The sequence below is a fragment of the Mesoplodon bidens genome, assembly GCF_964165515.1.
Source record: "Mesoplodon bidens genome assembly, chromosome: 10".
NCBI lineage: Eukaryota > Metazoa > Chordata > Mammalia > Artiodactyla > Ziphiidae > Mesoplodon > Mesoplodon bidens.
The window spans coordinates 24,145,306-24,164,117 of NC_138172.1; the positions used below are offsets into that span (position 1 = coordinate 24,145,306).

The window sequence follows — 18,812 nt, forward strand, 5'->3', positions numbered from 1 at the left end:
GCCTACGAAGTGTCAGGCATTGGTCACACAGTAGTAAACAAAACAGAACTCCCTGAGGAGCGCTTAGCCTCCTCAAAGATGCTCCCAACCATTAAAAAAAAAAAAAGGCCCCTCCATTTCCGGACTACTTCAATAATAAAATCCTCTAATGGCTTTCGTTATGCTTCATATAAAATCCAAATTCCTGGGCTTCCCTGGTGGCGCAGTGGTTGAGAGTCCGCCTGCCGATGCAGGGGACACAGGTTCGTGCCCCGGTCTGGGAAGATCCCACATGCTGCAGGGCAGCTGGGCCCGTGAGCCATGGCCGCTGAGCCTGTGCTTCCGGAGCCTGTGCTCCGCAACGGGAGAGGCCGCAGCAGTGAGAGGCCAGCGTACCGCAAAAAAATAACAATAATAATAATAAAAATAAGAATAAAATCCAAATTCCTTTCCACTGCCCACCAAGACTCAACTCGGCAGGCTTTGTCTAGCTCTCCAACAGCAGCCCCTGTCACACTACCCGCACCCACTAGGCCTCAGTCACCACCTTCACATACTGAACTCTTCCCACCTGAGGATTTTCTCACGTGTTGCTCCCTCTGAACTTTCCCCTCTGCTCATTTAAATGACTGGCCTCTTATCTGTTAGGTCTTAGCTTAAACGTCAGCTCCTCAGGGCCTTCCTTGGGCACTCCATCTAAAGTAGGTTTTCCAATATTATTCTCTCTCTCCCCCACCTCAGTTCATTCCTTTCACAATACTTATCATATAGCCTTGGTTTGTTTGCCATCAAATCTCCAAGGGCAATCACAGTACCAGTAGACAGAGCACATGGCAGATAAACTGCAGGCTAAATGAATTCGCCGGGAGTGAGATCTAACTTCCTTGAAATTTCTACCAATCGATCCCAATTTTACCCTCTGAAACTACGAAAAAAGAAGTATGCATGTGTACCCTTCTTTAATCAAATAAATTTTAAATAAATTTTAATACAATTTTTCTTTTGTTAACTCTGACACTCACCTGTTTTTAGCAACTACTATCTCTGAAGTTGCTGACTTCAGAGGTAGTCTCAAGGAGCAGTAAATGGAATCCCATGTTACACTGCTTGGAATCTGAGCTCCAACACTTACACACATGAAATGTATCTCACTTGTGTGACTTTGGACAAATTATCTAACATACTATCCCTCACTTCCCTCATCTGGAAAACTAGGATACGACTTCAATTGTTTGTCAGGCTTAAATGAGACCATGTATGTAAAGAGCTTACCCTAGTTCCCAGCAGAGCAATGTTAATTGTTACAAGTATTTCTTCCATCTCACCAGCTGGACAGGAAAACGTCTTCAAAGGGGTAACATATTTCTTTGCATCTCTAAAACCTAGCTTCTACAAATATCAACAAATCCAGATTTGGAAGTGGTACAAAACCATCATTCCACCAGTCTGGGTAAGATTCCCCTTCCACATCTTTCCATACACTCTGAAACTAACCCTCATCGTCATTTATGATAACAAGCATTTCACCCTTCTGCCTCCACCACCCGACCCGTGCGGCCAGGTCTATCTTGTTCACCATGTTATCTCCAACACCTGCAAAAACATTTGATAATTAAACGAAGAAAGTCCTCTAGGCCTCCATTTCTCAGGAAAAGCTTTCGAAAAAGTACTTGTCTATCTTCTGCCTCTGCGCGCTCTCCTACAATGAAAACATAGGCAGCCAATCTGTCTTCTTCACTACTGTATCTAGTATCCCCTACTGTGCCTGTCCTAAGAAAGGTTTCAAAGTATTTATTAAAGGATTTGGCGGGGGGGGGGGTGATGTTAAGACACGTTGACTCTCGTTGTTTTCTAAGGAATTAAACACCACTGACGTACTGGCTCAACGCGCGGCTATTTGTGCTCATCAGTATATACCCAAAGCCTAGAAAAATGCTCGGAAGCAAACTAAGCAGATTATATATAAGATGAATGAATAGATACGTCATTTTCCGAGACTGAAAAAAGATACAGCAAAATGAAACCACACTCTTGACCAGGAGGTCGGTGAGCGACTCAAGAGTTTTGTTAAATGTATTTCATTCATTGCCAAGCTCTCCAGAGTATGGTTACAGTATACAATTGAAACTTTTCTTTTTCCGTTAGGTAAACTGCGGTGCGGAAGACTATGAGTCAAGTCCTCCCCTATCCCACCCCCGTCTCTTTCTATCATTCAGGTAGGAAACTCAGAACCTTGACACGAGGCCCGGCGCGGCCCAGGAGCCCCGTGCTTCCTCCCAGACCTGGTGACCGGTGACCCGGGGATGATTCAGAGCGCAAAACCGGAAGGAGGTGCTAGGACAGGGAAGCCTCCGGCCCCCCTAGCGCCCCCACTCTACCGCCCGGTACTCACCACCAGCGAGGCTGTGAACCCAGGCCGGTCCATGGCCGCATAAACTCAGTCAAGGTTATAATTCAAATCTGAGCCGACTCAGGTCGCGGGCCCCAGGACCGGGCGCCGCCATCTTGGAGGCGGGGTATGTAACGCCGGCACTTCCGTGACCACGTGAGGTTGAACCACAGCAAGTACACAATTACACATGCAACCGGGGAAGCTGGGCCAGAAGGAGGGCCAAGAAGGAGGGGCGGGGCCTGGAAAGTGTGGTCGAGTCAAGTCTCGCGACTCTTCTCTGCCTCCGTTTCCTACAGCTTCTGAGTGGGCCAGGTGGAGGAACTCTCGCGAGCAAACGAGCCTCGCCTGGGAACCAGGCATAGCGAGCCGGATGTTGAGGAAAGGGTGAAGCCCAACCTTAAACCCAAAAGAGGCGTGGCTATAGTGGAAGGCGGGGCCGTGGAGAGGCAGGACTAGCTTCAGCGGGCGAAACCTGTGGCTTCCAATGAGTTATTTGCATTTATCTGTTGGTTTCACCTGTAGAAATTTTGTCTCATTTTCCATAAAACAGACTCATTATCAGAAAATTATTAAATATAGAAAAACATTTCAAAAATTTCCTTACTCGAGAAGTCAGAAAGAGAAAGACAAATACCGTATGCTAACATATATATGGAATTTAAGAAAAAAAAAAAGTCATGAAGAACCTAGGGGTAAAACAGGAATAAAGACATAGACCTACTTGAGAATGGACTTGAGGATATGGGGAGGGGGAAGGGTAAGCTGTGACAAAGCGAGAGAGGCATGGACATATATACACTACCAAACGTAAGGTAGATAGCTAGTGGGAAGCAGCCGCCTAGCACAGGGAGATCAGCTCGGTACTTTGTGACCGCCTGGAGGGGTGGGAGGGAGGGAGACGCAAGAGGGAAGGGATATGGGAACAGATGTATATGTATAACTGATTCACTTTGTTATAAAGCAGAAATATAAATTAATTAATTAATTAATAATATTTTTTAAAATTTCCTTACTCGAGCTAAAAATTAATGTCCTCTACTTCTTACCAGCAGTTTTTGCACTTAATATAATTCATTTGTTCGGTTATTTACTTGCTTGTCAGCTGTAGTATCAGTTGCACACTTCAAAGACCACTTTAAGTACTTAAAGTTTCTTGCAGTGGACTTGCCTTTACATTTTTCAAACAAATACCTTCTAAGTTTCCTTCTATTAAGAGCCAACTGCATCTCAGATGTGGTGCTCTAATACAGCTACTTTGTAAGGTAAGCACGGTTAGCATCCTCATTTTACAGAGAATCCTGATGCTCCAAGAGGTTCACTAACCAACCCAAAGCTACAGAGAACATAGCAGACCCAGGCTTGAAATTTTACTTAATGACTTCATCATATTTCCTCAAAACCTTTGCAACAGCCTTAGGTTCTTTGCCTTTCTTCAATGTCTTTCATACCACTTCTACAGTCAATATTCTCTTCTAGTTGAGATGTTCTAGAAATGATTAGCAGAATGCCTTCAGGGTTTCAAATTCTGAACCCCCAGAAATCTGGGAGTGGCTTACCTGAGTGGTTCTGTTACCGGCCAGGGTTCTTGGACTCCTTAATCAATAGAAGTTGAAAAAACAACAGACGAGAAATTCAGGCAAGGCTTTATTGGGACTCATACTGTAGCAGGACGGCGCGAAAACAAGTAACAGGTGGCCCTGCTTGCTCCCTGAGGGGAGGGCAAGCTGGTTGCTTACATGGGGCGAGGGTAGGGGCAGGTCCGGTGGTCAGGCTGCAGGGGTGGCTTGGGTGGGGTGCCCATCCCCTTGGTGGTGCTGTGTGCAAGGATCATGTGCGCTACCATGCTTTTGCTCCCGACTCCTCAGATGTGGAAGTTAGGTTTTGGGGCTTTTTGTATCTTGTTCATAATTTGCCCCAAATGTGCATGCACGCAGTTATTTTTAGCCCCTTGGAGTTTCTTTGTATTTGTTGCTTGAGGAGACGTTTGTCCAGGTGCAAGCATTGCTGCAAAGGGTCCCAGGTCCCAGGTCCCAGCCTGTAACCCAGCAGGACACTACGAGGCCTTCCTGGAATAGACCCCACTCATGTCCTCCGCCTGCCTTTTGTCTGTAGAAAAACTTTAGTCAAAGAATAAATTTAATCAGAAGTGAGAAAATGCAGAAAGAAAGGAACACAGTCAAGCAAGACAAAATAATAATACTTTGGCCATTAAACAAAGTCACTGACCTTTAGTTCTTCCCCAAGGTCTGTAGATAATATTCGGAGCCATGTCCTTTGAGCTGTCCTGCAGATACTGAAACCGCCACCAGGTGGAAGAAGTTAACCGTATGCTGCCCACAAGCACGTAGACCCCAGACCGGTTGGAACCAGAAGGTTGATGATGCTGACTCCCAATTTCCTCACCACCAACCAATCAGAAGAATGTCCACGAGCTGATCACGCCCTGCTCCCTGAACACTGTTAAAGACTCCTCACGACCCCCGTCCAGGGTGGGACATACAGTCTTGAGGGCATTAGCCTGTTGTGGTCCCCTTTGCCTGGCAAAGCAATAACACGATTTCTTTCTACTTCACCCAAAACTCTGTCTCCCAGATTTAATTCGGCACCGGTGTACAGAGGCTAATTTCGGCAACAAGCCTGTCTCAGTTCAGGCTCTGGGTCTCTCTGATGAGGTTGAAGTCAAGGCATCGGCTAGGGCTATACCTGAAGAGTTGGTTGGGACTGGAGGATCCACCTCCAAAATGGCCTATTTCCATACCTGCCAAATTCGTGCCAGCTGTTGGCAGTTGGCCTCAGTTCCTCACCACGTAGACTTCTCCATAGGATTGCTTCAGTGTCCTCAGCTGGTTTTCCCCAGAGTGAGTGATCTAAGAGAGCAAGACAGAAAGGTTATGTTCTCTTCTATCATTCAGAGGTAAAAGCTTCATCAGGTATTACATGATGCCACTGGAATCCCTTTAGGAAATACAGATGTACAAACATGACCTGGGGCCTTCCTTTCATGAAATGCTTACAGAAAGATCCATTACCACTTGTGCATGCCTTTTAAATGGAGCATTACAATGCACTGTCATTGTCACCACATTGCAGGCAGAGTATATCCTCAGATCTTCTAGTTAAAAAATCTACCAAATGAGATAAGTACTGGTTTGCACTAAACATGTGAAATTATACTAATAATATTGTCTTCCTCAATTAAATCTACCACTGTAAGCCAAGTTCACTTTAGTTCCGAAATATTCATAGTATTTACAAAAATTATCAGGAGGTCAAAAACAATACATCAAAAAAAAAACCAAATTAGGTCCAGCTTAGGGGAAATAAAGGACATAATCTTTAGCCAGAACTAGACCCAAGCTCCAAGTTCCTGTTACTGATCTTTATTGAAAAATAAAGTAATAGAATCATTTGCAATAAAAATATTCATCAGACTGGGAGGGAAAATGGGGCCCTGGAGGGGGGACAGCGGGTAACTGGGCAGGGAGGGGCCGTGAGATCACTGCATTCCTAATCCATGAGCCAGTTCGCCCAAGCCGGGATGCCTGGATTATGCCTGGTCTAGGGTCAGGATTTCTGGGTCTTGAAGGAGGAGGAAGCTGAGAGCCCAGACCCCTAGGAGTACCTAGGAGAGAATAGGGCTGGAAGCTTGGACTCCTGGGTCCCCAGAAAGAGGGGACCTAGGGGTCCTTACTACTAGGTTCGGTAAAGGAGGGAAGCTGAGGGCCCAGACTCTTGGATCCAGAGGTTGGAGGGGCTGGGGACCCAAAATTCTGGATCTGAGGGAGTTAGGATGGGGAATACGAACACTCGGGTTAGTGTAAGGTAGTTGTTTGAGACCAGGAATGGTCTGAGGATGGCTTGAGGGCCCGACTCCTGGATTTAACAGGAAGCAGGGCTCGGCTTCTGAGTCCCAGGGAGGAGGGAAATGTGAGTCCGGACTCTTCTGTTCTGAGTGAGAGGAATCGGAATTTGGACTTTTCTGTCCTAAATGAGGAGGAAGCTGTAGGGCCAGGCCCCTTGGTTCTAAATTTAGAGAGAAATTGGTATCGGGATTCTGGGATCCCTAGAATGTGGGTGGGGCAACTCCCAGCCTGTTCTGTTTTTTTTTTTTCTTCCTACGGCCCACTCCGCGGAACTACAACTCCGTCGCATCTGTCACGCTGACCGCTCTTCCGTCACTTCCTTTTCCGCCGCTCTTTCCGCGCGCGTGCTGGGTACTTTGGGGCCTAATCGCGGCCTACCGCAACCCCGCCCACTTCACCCCTCACCCCGCTTGCTGTCCCCGCGCGGCAAAAAAAAAAAGAGAAAAAAATATATATATATTCATGTATCTTAACCCATATGCATATTTTAACCCATATGCAAAAATATATAACAGAAAGGAACCCTTTAAGTAATAAAATCAAGGTTATACTTTCCACGTGGATTTGTGTTTCCATTTTGAATCAGTGAGAAATAAAAAAAGACTGTCCTTTCAATAAATGGCTTTGGGACAGTTAGATAACCATTTAGAAGAAAATTATGTTTCATCCCTGTCTCACACTTTACCTCCAAAAACAGTTCCAAATGGATTAAAATTCTCACTTGATATAATTTATTAGAATACTAGAAGGAAAAGGTAAATATTTTAATATTCTTGAGGTAAAGAAACAGGTTTATGCATGAGATTTTTTTTTTTTTGCGGTACGCGGGCCTCTCACTGTTGTGGCCTCTCCCGCCGCGGAGCACAGGCTCCGGACGCACAGGCTCAGCAGCCATGGCTCACGGGCCCAGCCGCTCCGCGGCATGTGGGATCTTCCCGGCCCGGGGCACGAACCCGTGTCCCCTGCATCGACAGGCGGACTCTCAACCACTGCGCCACCAGGGAAGCCCGAGATTTTTTTTAACTAGGAAAAATATTTGCAGCACATATGACAAGAATGAATTCTTAAAACTAAATAGTTCCTATAAATCAATAAGAAAAACACCAATACCAATAGAAAAAAATGGGGAAAGTCACAAAGGAAGAAAAATAAGTAGCTAATGAACATGTGAAAATATTTTAAATTCCGTAATAACATCAAAATGAAAAAATACAGAATTTTTCAAACCTATCAAATAGGCAAAGATTTTTATAGGGGGAGCATCAAAGCAACTTTTCTGGTGAGTGATATAAGATATATCAAAACCCTAAAAAATGTTCTTTGTCCTCAACTGTTCTACTTATTGCATTGTACTCTAAGGAATTATTTTTTAATCCATAGAAATATGACTATAAGCATATTCATTTCACCATTTTCATAGCAAAAGAAGAATTTTTATACAACCAAAAATGTTCATCATTGCATGATTGAGATAATTTGGTTATAATAGCCATATGTAGCTATTTAAAACCATGATGTAGAAGAATCTTTAATGATATAGAAGGATGGCAAAAATAAAAACAGTTGCACAAGAGCATTTGCATATGCTGGTTTCTGTCCTTATGCCCCAGCAGATCCACTCCCTACTTTCTCTTCTTTCATTTTCTGTCCTAGAAAGCTGACCGGTAGGAACTGCCCCCTGGTTTCCAGTAGGGTTTGGCCAATGAGAGTCATGGGCAGATCTGAGGATGGCCAGAGAAAGAGGTCAGGGTATTTCTTCTCTGCTCCCTCCCTGCCTCAACCCAGTTCTGGCAGGTGTTGCATTCCTCTACAACACTGCTACTATGAAACAGCCTCCTCTCTTTGTCTCCCTTTCTCTTTCAGGTCTAGGGAGGATAATGGCTTCCCACTGTTGTATGCCCTGGCTGCCTCTTCCTACCTTATTGATTTTCCTAACACTGCCCAAGTTTCTCTTCAAAATCCCAGTTGGGTGCCTTCTGTTTGCTGCTAGAACTCTGACAAAAGACACTCTAATCCAATTTTTGTAAACATTTACATACTAGTTCTCTATTGCTGCATAACAAACTACCCCAATACTTAGCAGCTTAAAACAACAAACATGTACCATCTCAGAGTTTCTGTGGGTCTGAAATCTGGAATCGGCCTAGCTAGGCCTGGCTGGCTCATAATCTCTCATGAGACTGCAGTTATGCTGTCAGCCAGGACTACAGTCCCAACTAATGGCTCGAATGGAAATCCACTTCCAAGCTCACTCACGTGGTTGTTGGCAGGATTCAGCTCCACACAGGTTGTTGGAGTGAGGGGCTCAATTCCTCAATATCTGTTGACTGGAGTCCTCCCTCAGTTCCTTGCCTCGAGGGCCTCTCCACGTGGGAGCTTGCAACACAGCCCCTGGCTTCCATCAGAGCAAGAGAGAGCACCCAAGATAGAAGCCACAATCTTTTGTAACCTAATCACACTCAAGGGGAGAGGATTATACAAGGGCATGAATATAAGGCAGCAGCAATCAATGGGGACAATCTTAGAGGCAATATATATAATTTACAAATGCACAGAAAAAAATCTATATGATGACGGGTTATCCTTGGGGACATTAAAAATGATGTCTGTTTTCTTCTTGCGTAACTGGCCATTTCTAATGAATAAATAGTACTGCTGCAGCTATTACCATCAGATATTGCTGCTGACCTAGCTCCAGCTGACAGCCACTCACATGATATTGTTTAATTTCTTTGTCTTTTCCATGAGCAAGTTGATATCAACCTGCCTAGATTTTACAAAGCGTGAATCAGTTATCTCCCATAATTGGGTTTTGTTCAATATTTGACCCAAGATGAAGCTCTGGCTAGGTTTCCAAAACATATATAAAAATAATCAGGATGAAATTTGCTCAGCTAATTTTTACATTCTCTGACAAAGATCTCCACTCTTTTGGATGTGGAAATTATCCTAAAACCTTGTGCCTTGTGCATTTACTACCCATCAGTTTGGCAAGCCTGTCACACTGATATATAACACCAAACTGCCCTTGCTGTAATTGCTCCCCTCTGTTGAAGTGGCAACTGATAATTATAGGTCGCCCTTGTGACACTTACCTGACACAGATGACGACAGCAAATGATTTTTCTCAGTCACTGACTATTGTTATATTCAAGGGCAAATCGAGCTATTTTTCTCTCTCTGCAGTAGAGGGAATAATGGGAAAACAGACATGGGGTTCATGATCTTCCCATTACAGGAATTGAAAACAAAACTGTCCACCATTAAACCACAATCTTCTGGCTAATCACAAATGAGAACCTTTATTATTCTTCAAATTAATTCCATCAGCAAGTGCTAACTAGTTATTGTGTGTTCATAATGGCCTTTTTTCTTTGTAAACATCTGACCCTCCCAACTTCATTTTTTATCATGGTGTTTCATGATTCTTACAATCTTCTGGCTTAAGAAGCCTGCCTTGGGCTTCCCTGGTGGCGCAGTGGTTGAGAGTCCGCCTGCCGATGCAGGCGACACGGGTTCATGCCCCGGTCTGGGAAGATCCCACATGCCGCGGAGCAGCTGGGCCCGTGAGCCATGGCCGCTGAGCCTGCGCGTCCGGAGCCTGTGCCCCGCACCGGGAGAGGCCACAACAGTGAGAGGCCCGCGTACCGCAAAAAAAAAAAAAAAAATTCTATCCTCCTTCTACAGGGCCTGGGGTTGGGGAGGAAGGGGAGAAGGGAGGGAGGGAGGGAGAGAGGGAGTAAGGAGTGTGCAAAGAGGAAAAGTAAGACAATATATGAAAAGAAAAATATCTTGTCTCTGCTCCATGGGTTGGAGATACTTTTCCTCCAGCCCAAATGTTCACAGACAGATGAATGGATAAACAAAATGGGGTGTATACATGATCTCAGAGAGGCAGCAGTGGGTGGTGGCATGAAGCAAGATCTTAATCCCCTGCCCTAGAACTGAACCTGCGGAGCTGGATGAAAACCAGGAATCCCAGTCACCACACCCCCTAGCTTTTGCCCCCAGTGAAAAATGCATTTCTCACAGAGGCAAAACTGTAAAAAGAGGTACAAAGTTTATTATTAGAGACACAGCACAGCAACAAGTGGGAGAGCACACAGAGAAACAGTTTGTTTAGTTAAGACAGAAGCAAGGCAGAGATGCACACAGGAGAGGAAGGGTGTGGGCGGGGCGTCCTCCCGAATGAGGAGGAGCCAGGAAAGAGGTGGTTAGGTCATTCATACAGAGCAGTTCTTCCGGGTCTTTGTTTACCTTTGGCCAATGACCTGGTTTCTTCTTCCACACCTGCCCTGCCCTAGGACCCTCCCCAACGTGCATGTGCAACGTTTTTCCAAGATGGATTTCAGCCCAGAGGTCTATGGGATGGCCTTAGCATCACGTATTATGGGGTGGTGCCCCCTCCTTTTTGACCCCCAAGGAGCCTTTCTGCACATGTGCAGTATTTCCCTTGCCCTAAGGATGGGAAATGTATGACCTCTTGATCTTTTAACAGGGTTTAGTCCCACTCTGTCCCTGCCATAGAAATGTCCAATGTCTGGTTATTTACCCTATTTCTGTTGCTGGTTTTTATATCAAGGTGCAGATCTTGAAATATAGACAGGAGTCTGGTTATAAATATGTAGTCCTGGAGCCCCTTTGTCTCTTGCTTCAGGAAATGTAAACAGGGGGCTGGGTAATGAATGTCCGGCCTGAAGCCCATCTTCTTCTCACCCCAGGAAGTGTGAACAGGAGGCCAGTTGTAAATGCCTAGCCTGGAGCCTATCTACCTCCTGCTTTATACATACAATGGAATCTTATTCAGCCTTAAAAAGGAAAGAGGGCTTCCCTGGTGGCGCAGTGGTTGGGAGTCCGCCTGCCGATGCAGGGGACGCGGGTTCGTGCCCCTGTCCGGGAGGATCCCGCGTGCTGTGGAGCGGCTGGGCCCGTGGGCCATGGCCGCTGGGCCTGCGCATCCGGAGCCTGTGCTCTGCAACGGGAGAGGCCTGCGTACCTCAAAAAAAAAAAAGGAAAGAAATTCTGATACATGGACAAACCTTGAAGACATTGTGTTAAGTGAAATAAGCCCTTCACAAAAGGACAAATACTGTAGGATTCTGACCACAGAGGCACCTAGAGTAGTCAAATTCACAAGACAGAAAGTAGAAAGCTGGTTGCCAAGAGCTGGAGGGAGGGGCAATGCTTAGTGTTCAACGGGTACAGAATTTCAGTTGGGGAAAAAGAAAAAGTTGATTCACTTTGTTATAAAGCAGAAACTAATTAAAAAAATAAATAAATAAACTTAAAAAAAAAAAAAAAAAAAGAAAAAGTTCTGGGAATGGATGGTGGGAACGGATGGTGGTAATGGTTGCACAATGTGAATGTCCTTAATGCCACCAGACCGTACACCTAACAAGGTTAAAACGGTCATTCTTATGTTATGTATATTTTACCAACATCAACAAGACACTTTTTCTTCCTAGGAGATGGAACGCATTTAACGCATTTCATTTCAAAGATGAAATGATTCTCAGGCTCACGAAAAAGCTGATGCACAACATTCTTCAGTCAACCAGTAATCAAAGCTCTCCCTGCCCCTTCGATGCCATGTGGCTTCCTAAGTCAGGGTGTCTGGAGGGAAGCGGGGTGGCGGAGGCAGCAGGAGGTGAAGAGTTCCACGACACGGCGCAGGGCCCCGGCTCATTCACTGATACGGAAAATGTTTTAAGAATGAAATATATGGCTTTGAATTCCCATTCACCAACTCCCTCATCATGATGTGCCTGCCCCCGGCTCAGTTCGCCATTCTATACCTTCCTCATTGCAAACCTTCCCCAGAGCTCTCTGGCGCTGCGGTCTTTTTATTTATTACCTTCCGTCAAACAGCAGTCCGTCATTCAAAAGGGCATGACCTTTTATTCCTCTGAGCTATCACCATGGGTCCTAAATGAACACTTCAGGCTTCATGCTACAGGCTGAACATTCATCTGCTCCAGCTGTCCCCCAGGTGAACCCATTAGAGCTCAAAGAATCACTAGAAAAAAGCGAGCTTAATACCTTTGTCATTCCTCAGGTCCAATGCTACTGACGTTGCAAAATGGCCACAGTTCCCGCAAATAATTACGAGAGAACATGTTACCCTCTGTAGGGTAATGTGTCGCTCAGGTGCAGTTCCACATCCTCTCTTAATTTTTAGTTCCTCTTGCAGGTTTTATTTATCAACAGACATTTTATATTTTTACCTGAATCATCGGGCCCCAGACTATTGCTTCAACCTCATGGCCTGCCAGTTACCTTTCTCTGTTCTTGATTCCCTAGGGGAGTTGACCTCCATACTTTCTGCCTCAGGGCTTGGGCACAGGCCCACGTCCACCCTTCTCCTTACTTCACCTTTACTGACAATGCAGTTTAATGTGGTTTCCTCAGAGGTTGTCTTCTCCCTCACATCACCCCACTCCTCCCATATTTCTCCTGTAGCATCACATTTTTTCCCCAGCACTTATCATAATTTGTAATTCTAGGTGTGTGTGCTCATCACTCTTCACCACTAGATTATAAAATCCATGAAGACAGGGTCAATGTCTTATCAAGTTCACCACTGTTCTCAGTGCCAGACACATAGGAGGAGTTTAATTGTTGGAATGAAGAAAATAAGAGAGGGGATGGAGTCAGGATGGTGTATTAGGAGGACGCGGAATTCATATCTCCTAAAACTAGGGCACCTACCAGGCACCGGTGGGGTACCACGGACACCTAAGGGGACGGGAGGAACCCCCAGTGACTGGGTAGGACATGGGGCGTGGGGGGAGTGAAGGGAGAGGAGAAGTGGAGGCTGGACGGGACTGGCACCCCTGAGGGGTGGCTGGGGGAGGGGAAGGGATCCCACAGCCAAAGGGGGAAATTGGGGAATCATTGGGAGGGCAGAGGATCAAAAGGGAGCGTGGCCAGGTTTCCCCTGCCCACGTGGGCCCCCAGGAACCTTGTGAGATCCTGGGCCTGATCCTTTGCCCACCTAGGCCCCCTCCAGCTGCATGAGTCCTGAGGGAGTGGGAGGGAGGGAAGGGGGAGCAAACGTAAAGGCCGGACCTACGGGACCGGCATCCCTGAGGGGAAGCTGGGAGAGGGGAGGAGTTCCTACACCCAGCGGGACCCACCCACAGCGACGGGGGAGGCCCTGGGGCAGACAGTAGGTGAGGGGCACGAAGGAACGGAAAGGAATGGGGACAGTGCTTTCCCTGCCCACTTAGGCACCGGGAAGCCTGTTGGGCTACCAGACCTAAACCTCTGCCCTAGGAGCTTCCCTCCTGCCTCAGAGAGCCCAAGCCCCTCCCCTACACCCTCACCCACCTCTACACTCAGAGACCCCCTCTGAGACCCCCTCCAATGAGCTGGGCCTAAACCCCACCCACACACCCTCCCCCAGGGCCCTACCTCCCAACTCCAGAACTCCACATGCCAGAGGCCCTCCTTTCCACGTGCTGCCTCTACCCGTCTGCGCAGGTCCTAAGCAGAGACCCCAACCCATGTTTGAACATCGCCCTGCCCAGGCCCCGCCCCTGCCTAAGTTCCACCCCTGCCTAAACTCCACCCCATGCCAAGGCTTTTTTTTTTTTTTTTTTTTCTTTTCTTTTTTAATCTTTTAGATTGGGGTTCTGTTTTACCTTGTTGATTCCTTTACATTTTTATTTTTCCTAATAAATCTTCTATTTTTCTAATTTTATTTTATTCTTTATACTTTGTTAGTGATCTCTCCTTTTGGCTTGTTCCACCCCCACCACCATTTTTGTTTTTCTTTTTTCTGTTGTGGTTTTATTTTACCTTGTTGCAGTTGTTTCAATTATAGTTTTATTTTTCCTAATATATCTTTTATCTTTCTAATTTTATTTTATTTTTTATTCTTTGATATTGTACTGCTCCTTTTTTTCTTTCTTTCTTTCTTCCTTTTTTTTTTTTTTTTAATACCACACCAAGAAGCTTGTGATATCTTGGTTCCCAGGCTGGAGGTCAGACCCAAGCTCCTGTGGTGGGAGCTCCAAGTCCAAACCACTAGAGTAACAGAGAACCTCAGACCCCAGGGAATATCAATCAGAGTGAGGCCTCCCAGAGGTCCTCATCTCAGCACAAAGACCCAGCTCTATCTAACTGCCTGCAAACTCCAGTGATGGATGTCTCAGGCCAAACAACCAGTAAGACAGGAATACAGCACCACCCATCAAAGAAAAGAAAAAAAATGAAATGACAAAAAAATACGTTACAGATGAAGGAACAAGGTAAAAACCTACAAGACCAAATAAATGAAGCTGAAATAGGCAAACTACCTGAAAAAGAATTCACAGTAATGATAGTAAAGATGATCCAAAATCTCAGAAACAGAATGGAGAAAATACAAGAAATGCTTAACAAGGACCTAGAAGAACTAAAGAGCAAACAAACAGTGATGAACAACACAATTACTGAAATTAAAAATACTCTAGAAGGAATCAATAACAGAATAACTGAGGCAGAAGAATGGATGAGTGAACTGGAAGATTAAATGGTGGAAATAACTGCCAGGGAGCATAATAAAGAAAAGAATGAAAAGAATTGAGGACAGTCTCAGAGAACTCTGGGACAACATTAAACACACCAACATTCAAATTATAGGGGTCCCAGAAGAAGAAGAGACAAAGAAAGGGTCTGAGAAAATATTTGAAGAGATTATAATCGAAAACTTCCCTAACATGGGAAAGGAAATAGTCAATCAAGTCCAGGAAGCACAGACAGTACCATATAGGATAAACCCAAAGAGAAACAGGCTGAGACATATTAATCAAACTATCAATAATTAAATACAAAGAAAAAATATTAAAAGCAGCAAGGGAAAAGCAACAAATAATATATGAGGGAATCCCCATAAAGTTAACAGCTGATTTTCAGCAGAAACTCTGCAAGCCAGAAGGGAGTGGCAGGACATACTTAAAGTAATGAAAGGGAAAAACCTACAACCAAGATTACTCTACCCAGCAAGGATCTCATTCAGATTCGATTGAGAAATTAAAACCTTTACACATAAACAAAAGTTAAGAGAATTCAGCACAACCAAACCAGCTTTACAACAAATGCTAAAGGAACATCTCTAGGCAAGAAACACAAGAGAAGGAAAAGACCTACAAAAACAAACCCAAAACAGTTAAGAAAATGGTAATAGGAACATACATATCAATAATTACCTTAAATGTAAATGGATTAAACACTCCAACCAAAAGACATTGACTGGCTGAATGGATACAAAAACATGACCCATACATATGGTGTCTACAAGAGACCCACTTCAGACCTAGGGACACATACAGACTGAAAGTGAGGGGATGGAAAAAGATATTCCATGCAAATGGAAATCAAAAGAAAGCTGGAGTAGCAATTCTCATATCAGAAAAAATAGACTTTAAAATAAAGACTATTACAAGAGACAAAGAAGGGAAGGACACTACATAATGATCAAGGGATCAATCCAAGAAGAAGATATAACAATGGTAAATATTTATGTACCCAACATAGGAGCACCTCAATACACAAGGCAACAGCCATAAAAGGGGAAATCAACAGTAACACAATCATTGCACGGGACTTTAACACCCCACTTTCACCAATGGATAGAGCATCCAAAATGAAAATAAATAAGGAAACACAAGTTTTAAATGACACATTAAACAAGACAGACTTAACTGATGTTTATAGGACATTCCATCCAAAAACAATAGGATACACATTCTTCTCAAGTGCTCATGGAACATTCTCCAGGGTAGACCATAACCTGGGTCACAAATGAAACCTTGGTAAATTTAAGAAAATTGAAATCGTATCAAGTATATTTTCCAACCACAATGCTATGAGACTAGATATCAATTACAGGGAAAAAAACTGTAAAAAATACAAACACACGGAGGCTAAACAATATGCTACTAAATAACCAAGATATCACTGAAGAAATCAAAGAGGAAATCAAAAAATAACTAGAAACAAATGACAATGAAAACATGACGACCCAAAACCTATGGGATACAGCAAAAGCAGTTCTAGAAGGGGAGTTTATAGCAATACAATCCTACCTCAAGAAACAAGAAACACCTCAAATAAACAACCTAAACTTACACCTAAAGCAATCAGAGAAAGAAGAACAAAAAAACCCCAAAGTTAGCAGCAGGAAAGAAATCATAAAGATCAGATCAGAAATAAATGAAAAAGAAATGAAGGAAACAATAGCAAAGACCAATTAAACTAAAAGCTGGTTCTTTGAGAAGATAAACAAAACTGATAAACCATTAGCCAGACTCATCAGGAAAAAAAGGGAGAAGACTCAAATTAACAGAATTAGAAATGAAAAAGAAGAAGTAACAAGTGACACTGCAGAAATACAAAGGATCATGAGAGATTACTACAAGCAAATATATACCAATAAAATGGACAGCCAGGAAGAAATGGACCAATTCTTAGAAAAGCACAACTTTCTGGAACTGAACCAGGAAAAATAGAAAATATAAACAGACCAATCATAAGCACTGAAATTGAGACTGTGATTAAAAATCTTCCAACAAACAAAAGCCCAGGACCAGATGGCTTCAGAGGTGAATTCTATCAAACATTTAGAGAAGAGCTAACACCTATCCTTCTCAAACTCTTCCAAAATATAGCAGAGGGAGGAACACTCCCAAACTCATTCTATGAGGCCACCATCAACCTGATACCAAAACCAGACAAAGATGTCACAAAGAAAGAAAACTACAGGCCAATATCTCTGATGAACATAGATGCAAAAATCCTCAATAAAATTACTAGCAAACAGAATCCAACAGCACATTAAAAGGATCATACACCATGATTAAGTGGGGTTTATCCCAGGAATGCAAGGATTCTTTGATATATGCAAATCAATCAATGTGATACACCATATTAACAAAGAGAAGGAGAAAAACCATATGATCATCTCAATAGATGCAGAGAAAGCTTTCGACAAAATTCAACACCCATTTATGATAAAAACCCTGCAGAAAGTAGGCATAGAGGGAACCTACCTCAGCATAATAAAGGCCAATAAGACAAACCCACAGCCAACATTGTTCTCAATGGTGAAAAACTGAAACCATTTCCTCTAAGATCAGGAACAAGACAAGGTTGCCCACTCTCACCACTATTTTTTTTTTCTGCCCTGGTTAGTTTTTTTTGTGTTTTTTTTTTTAACACCTTTATTGGAGTATAATCACTTTACAATGGTGTGTTAGTTTCTACTGTATAACAAAGTGAATCAGCTATACATATACATATATCCCCATATCTCCTCCCTCTTGAGTCTCCCTCCCACCCTCCCTATCCCACCCCTCTAGGTGGTCACAAAGCACTGAACTGATCTTCCTGTGCTATGCGGCTGCTTCCCACTAACTATCTGTTTTACATTTGGTTGTGTATATCTGTCCATGCCACTCTCTCACTTCGTCCCAGCTTGCCCTCCCCTCCCCGTGTCCTCAAGTCCATTCTCTACGTCTGTGTCTTTATTCCTGTCCTGCGCCTAGGTTCTTCAGAACAATTTTTTTTTTAGTTCCATATATATGTTAGCATACGGTATTTGTTTTTCTCTTTCTGACTTATTTCACTCTGTATGACAGACTCTAGGTCCCTCCACCTCACTAAACATAACTCAATTTCATTTCTTTTTATGGCTGAGTAATATTCCATTGTATATATGTGCCACATCTTCTTTATCCATTCATCTGTCGATGGACACTTCGGTTGCTTCCATGTCCTGGCTATTGTAAATAGAGCTGCAATGAACATTGTGGACATGACTTTTTCTTTTTTTTTTCTAATTTTATTGATTTGAGTCCTCTCCCTCTATTTCTTGATGAGTCTGGCTAATGGTTTATCACTTTTGTTTACCTTCTCAAAGAAGCAGCTTTTAGTTTTTTATTGATCTTTGCTGTTGTTTCTTTTGTTTCTATTTCATTTATTTCTGCTCTGGTCTTTATGATTTCTTTCCTTCTACTAACTTTCGGTTTTGATTGTTCTTCTTTCTCTAGTTCCTTTACGTGTAAGGTTAGATTGCTTATTTGAGATGTTTGTTGTTTCTTGAGATAGGATTGTACCTATAAACTTCCCTCTTTGAACTGATTTGCTGCATCCCATAGGTTTTGGATCATCGTGTTTTCATTGGCATTTGTCTCTAGGTATTTTTTGATTTCCTCTTTGATTTCTTCAGTGTTCTCTTGGTCATTTAATAACATATTGTTTAGCCTCCATGTGTTTGTGTTTTTTACATTTTTTTCCCTGTAATTGATTTCTAATCTCATAGCATTGTGGTCAGAAAAGATGCTTGATATGATTTCAATTTTCTTAAATTTACTGAGGCTTGATCTGTGACCCAAGATGTGATCTATCCTGGAGAATGTTCCGTGCGCACTTGAGAAGAATGTGTAATCTGCTGTTTTTGGATGGAATGTCCTATAAATATCAATTAAATCTATCTGGTCTAGTGTGTCATTTATAGCTTGTGTTTCCTTATTAATTTTCTGTCTGGATGATCTGTCCATTGGTGTAAGTGAGGCGTTAAAATCCCCCACTATTAT

General features: G+C 43.5%; 1 protein-coding gene and 1 long non-coding RNA gene across 4 annotated transcripts in view; both read right to left on the reverse strand.

Moving 5' to 3' along the window:
* The window catches only part of SLC25A26 (solute carrier family 25 member 26), a 143,167-nt gene extending 140,316 nt beyond the window's left edge, over window positions 1-2,851 (reverse strand). The window contains exon 1 of one of the 3 annotated variants that reach the window (XM_081246540.1): window positions 2,372-2,851. In XM_081246540.1, coding sequence (XP_081102666.1) covers window positions 2,372-2,404 — 33 coding nt within the window. In that variant the 5' untranslated portion in view covers window positions 2,405-2,851. The remainder of the gene's footprint in view (window positions 1-2,371) is intronic. The other 2 variants (XM_081246541.1, XM_081246539.1) reach the window with 2 other exon arrangements.
* Window positions 2,852-4,019: 1,168 nt separating this feature from the next.
* LOC308623819 lies at window positions 4,020-9,409 on the reverse strand. Its single transcript, XR_014016892.1, has 3 exons — window positions 9,330-9,409; window positions 5,130-5,238; window positions 4,020-4,488 (listed from the first exon to the last, which is right to left on the reverse strand). It is a non-coding gene; the product is annotated as an uncharacterized lncRNA (long non-coding RNA).
* Between the last annotated feature and the right edge of the window lie 9,403 nt (window positions 9,410-18,812).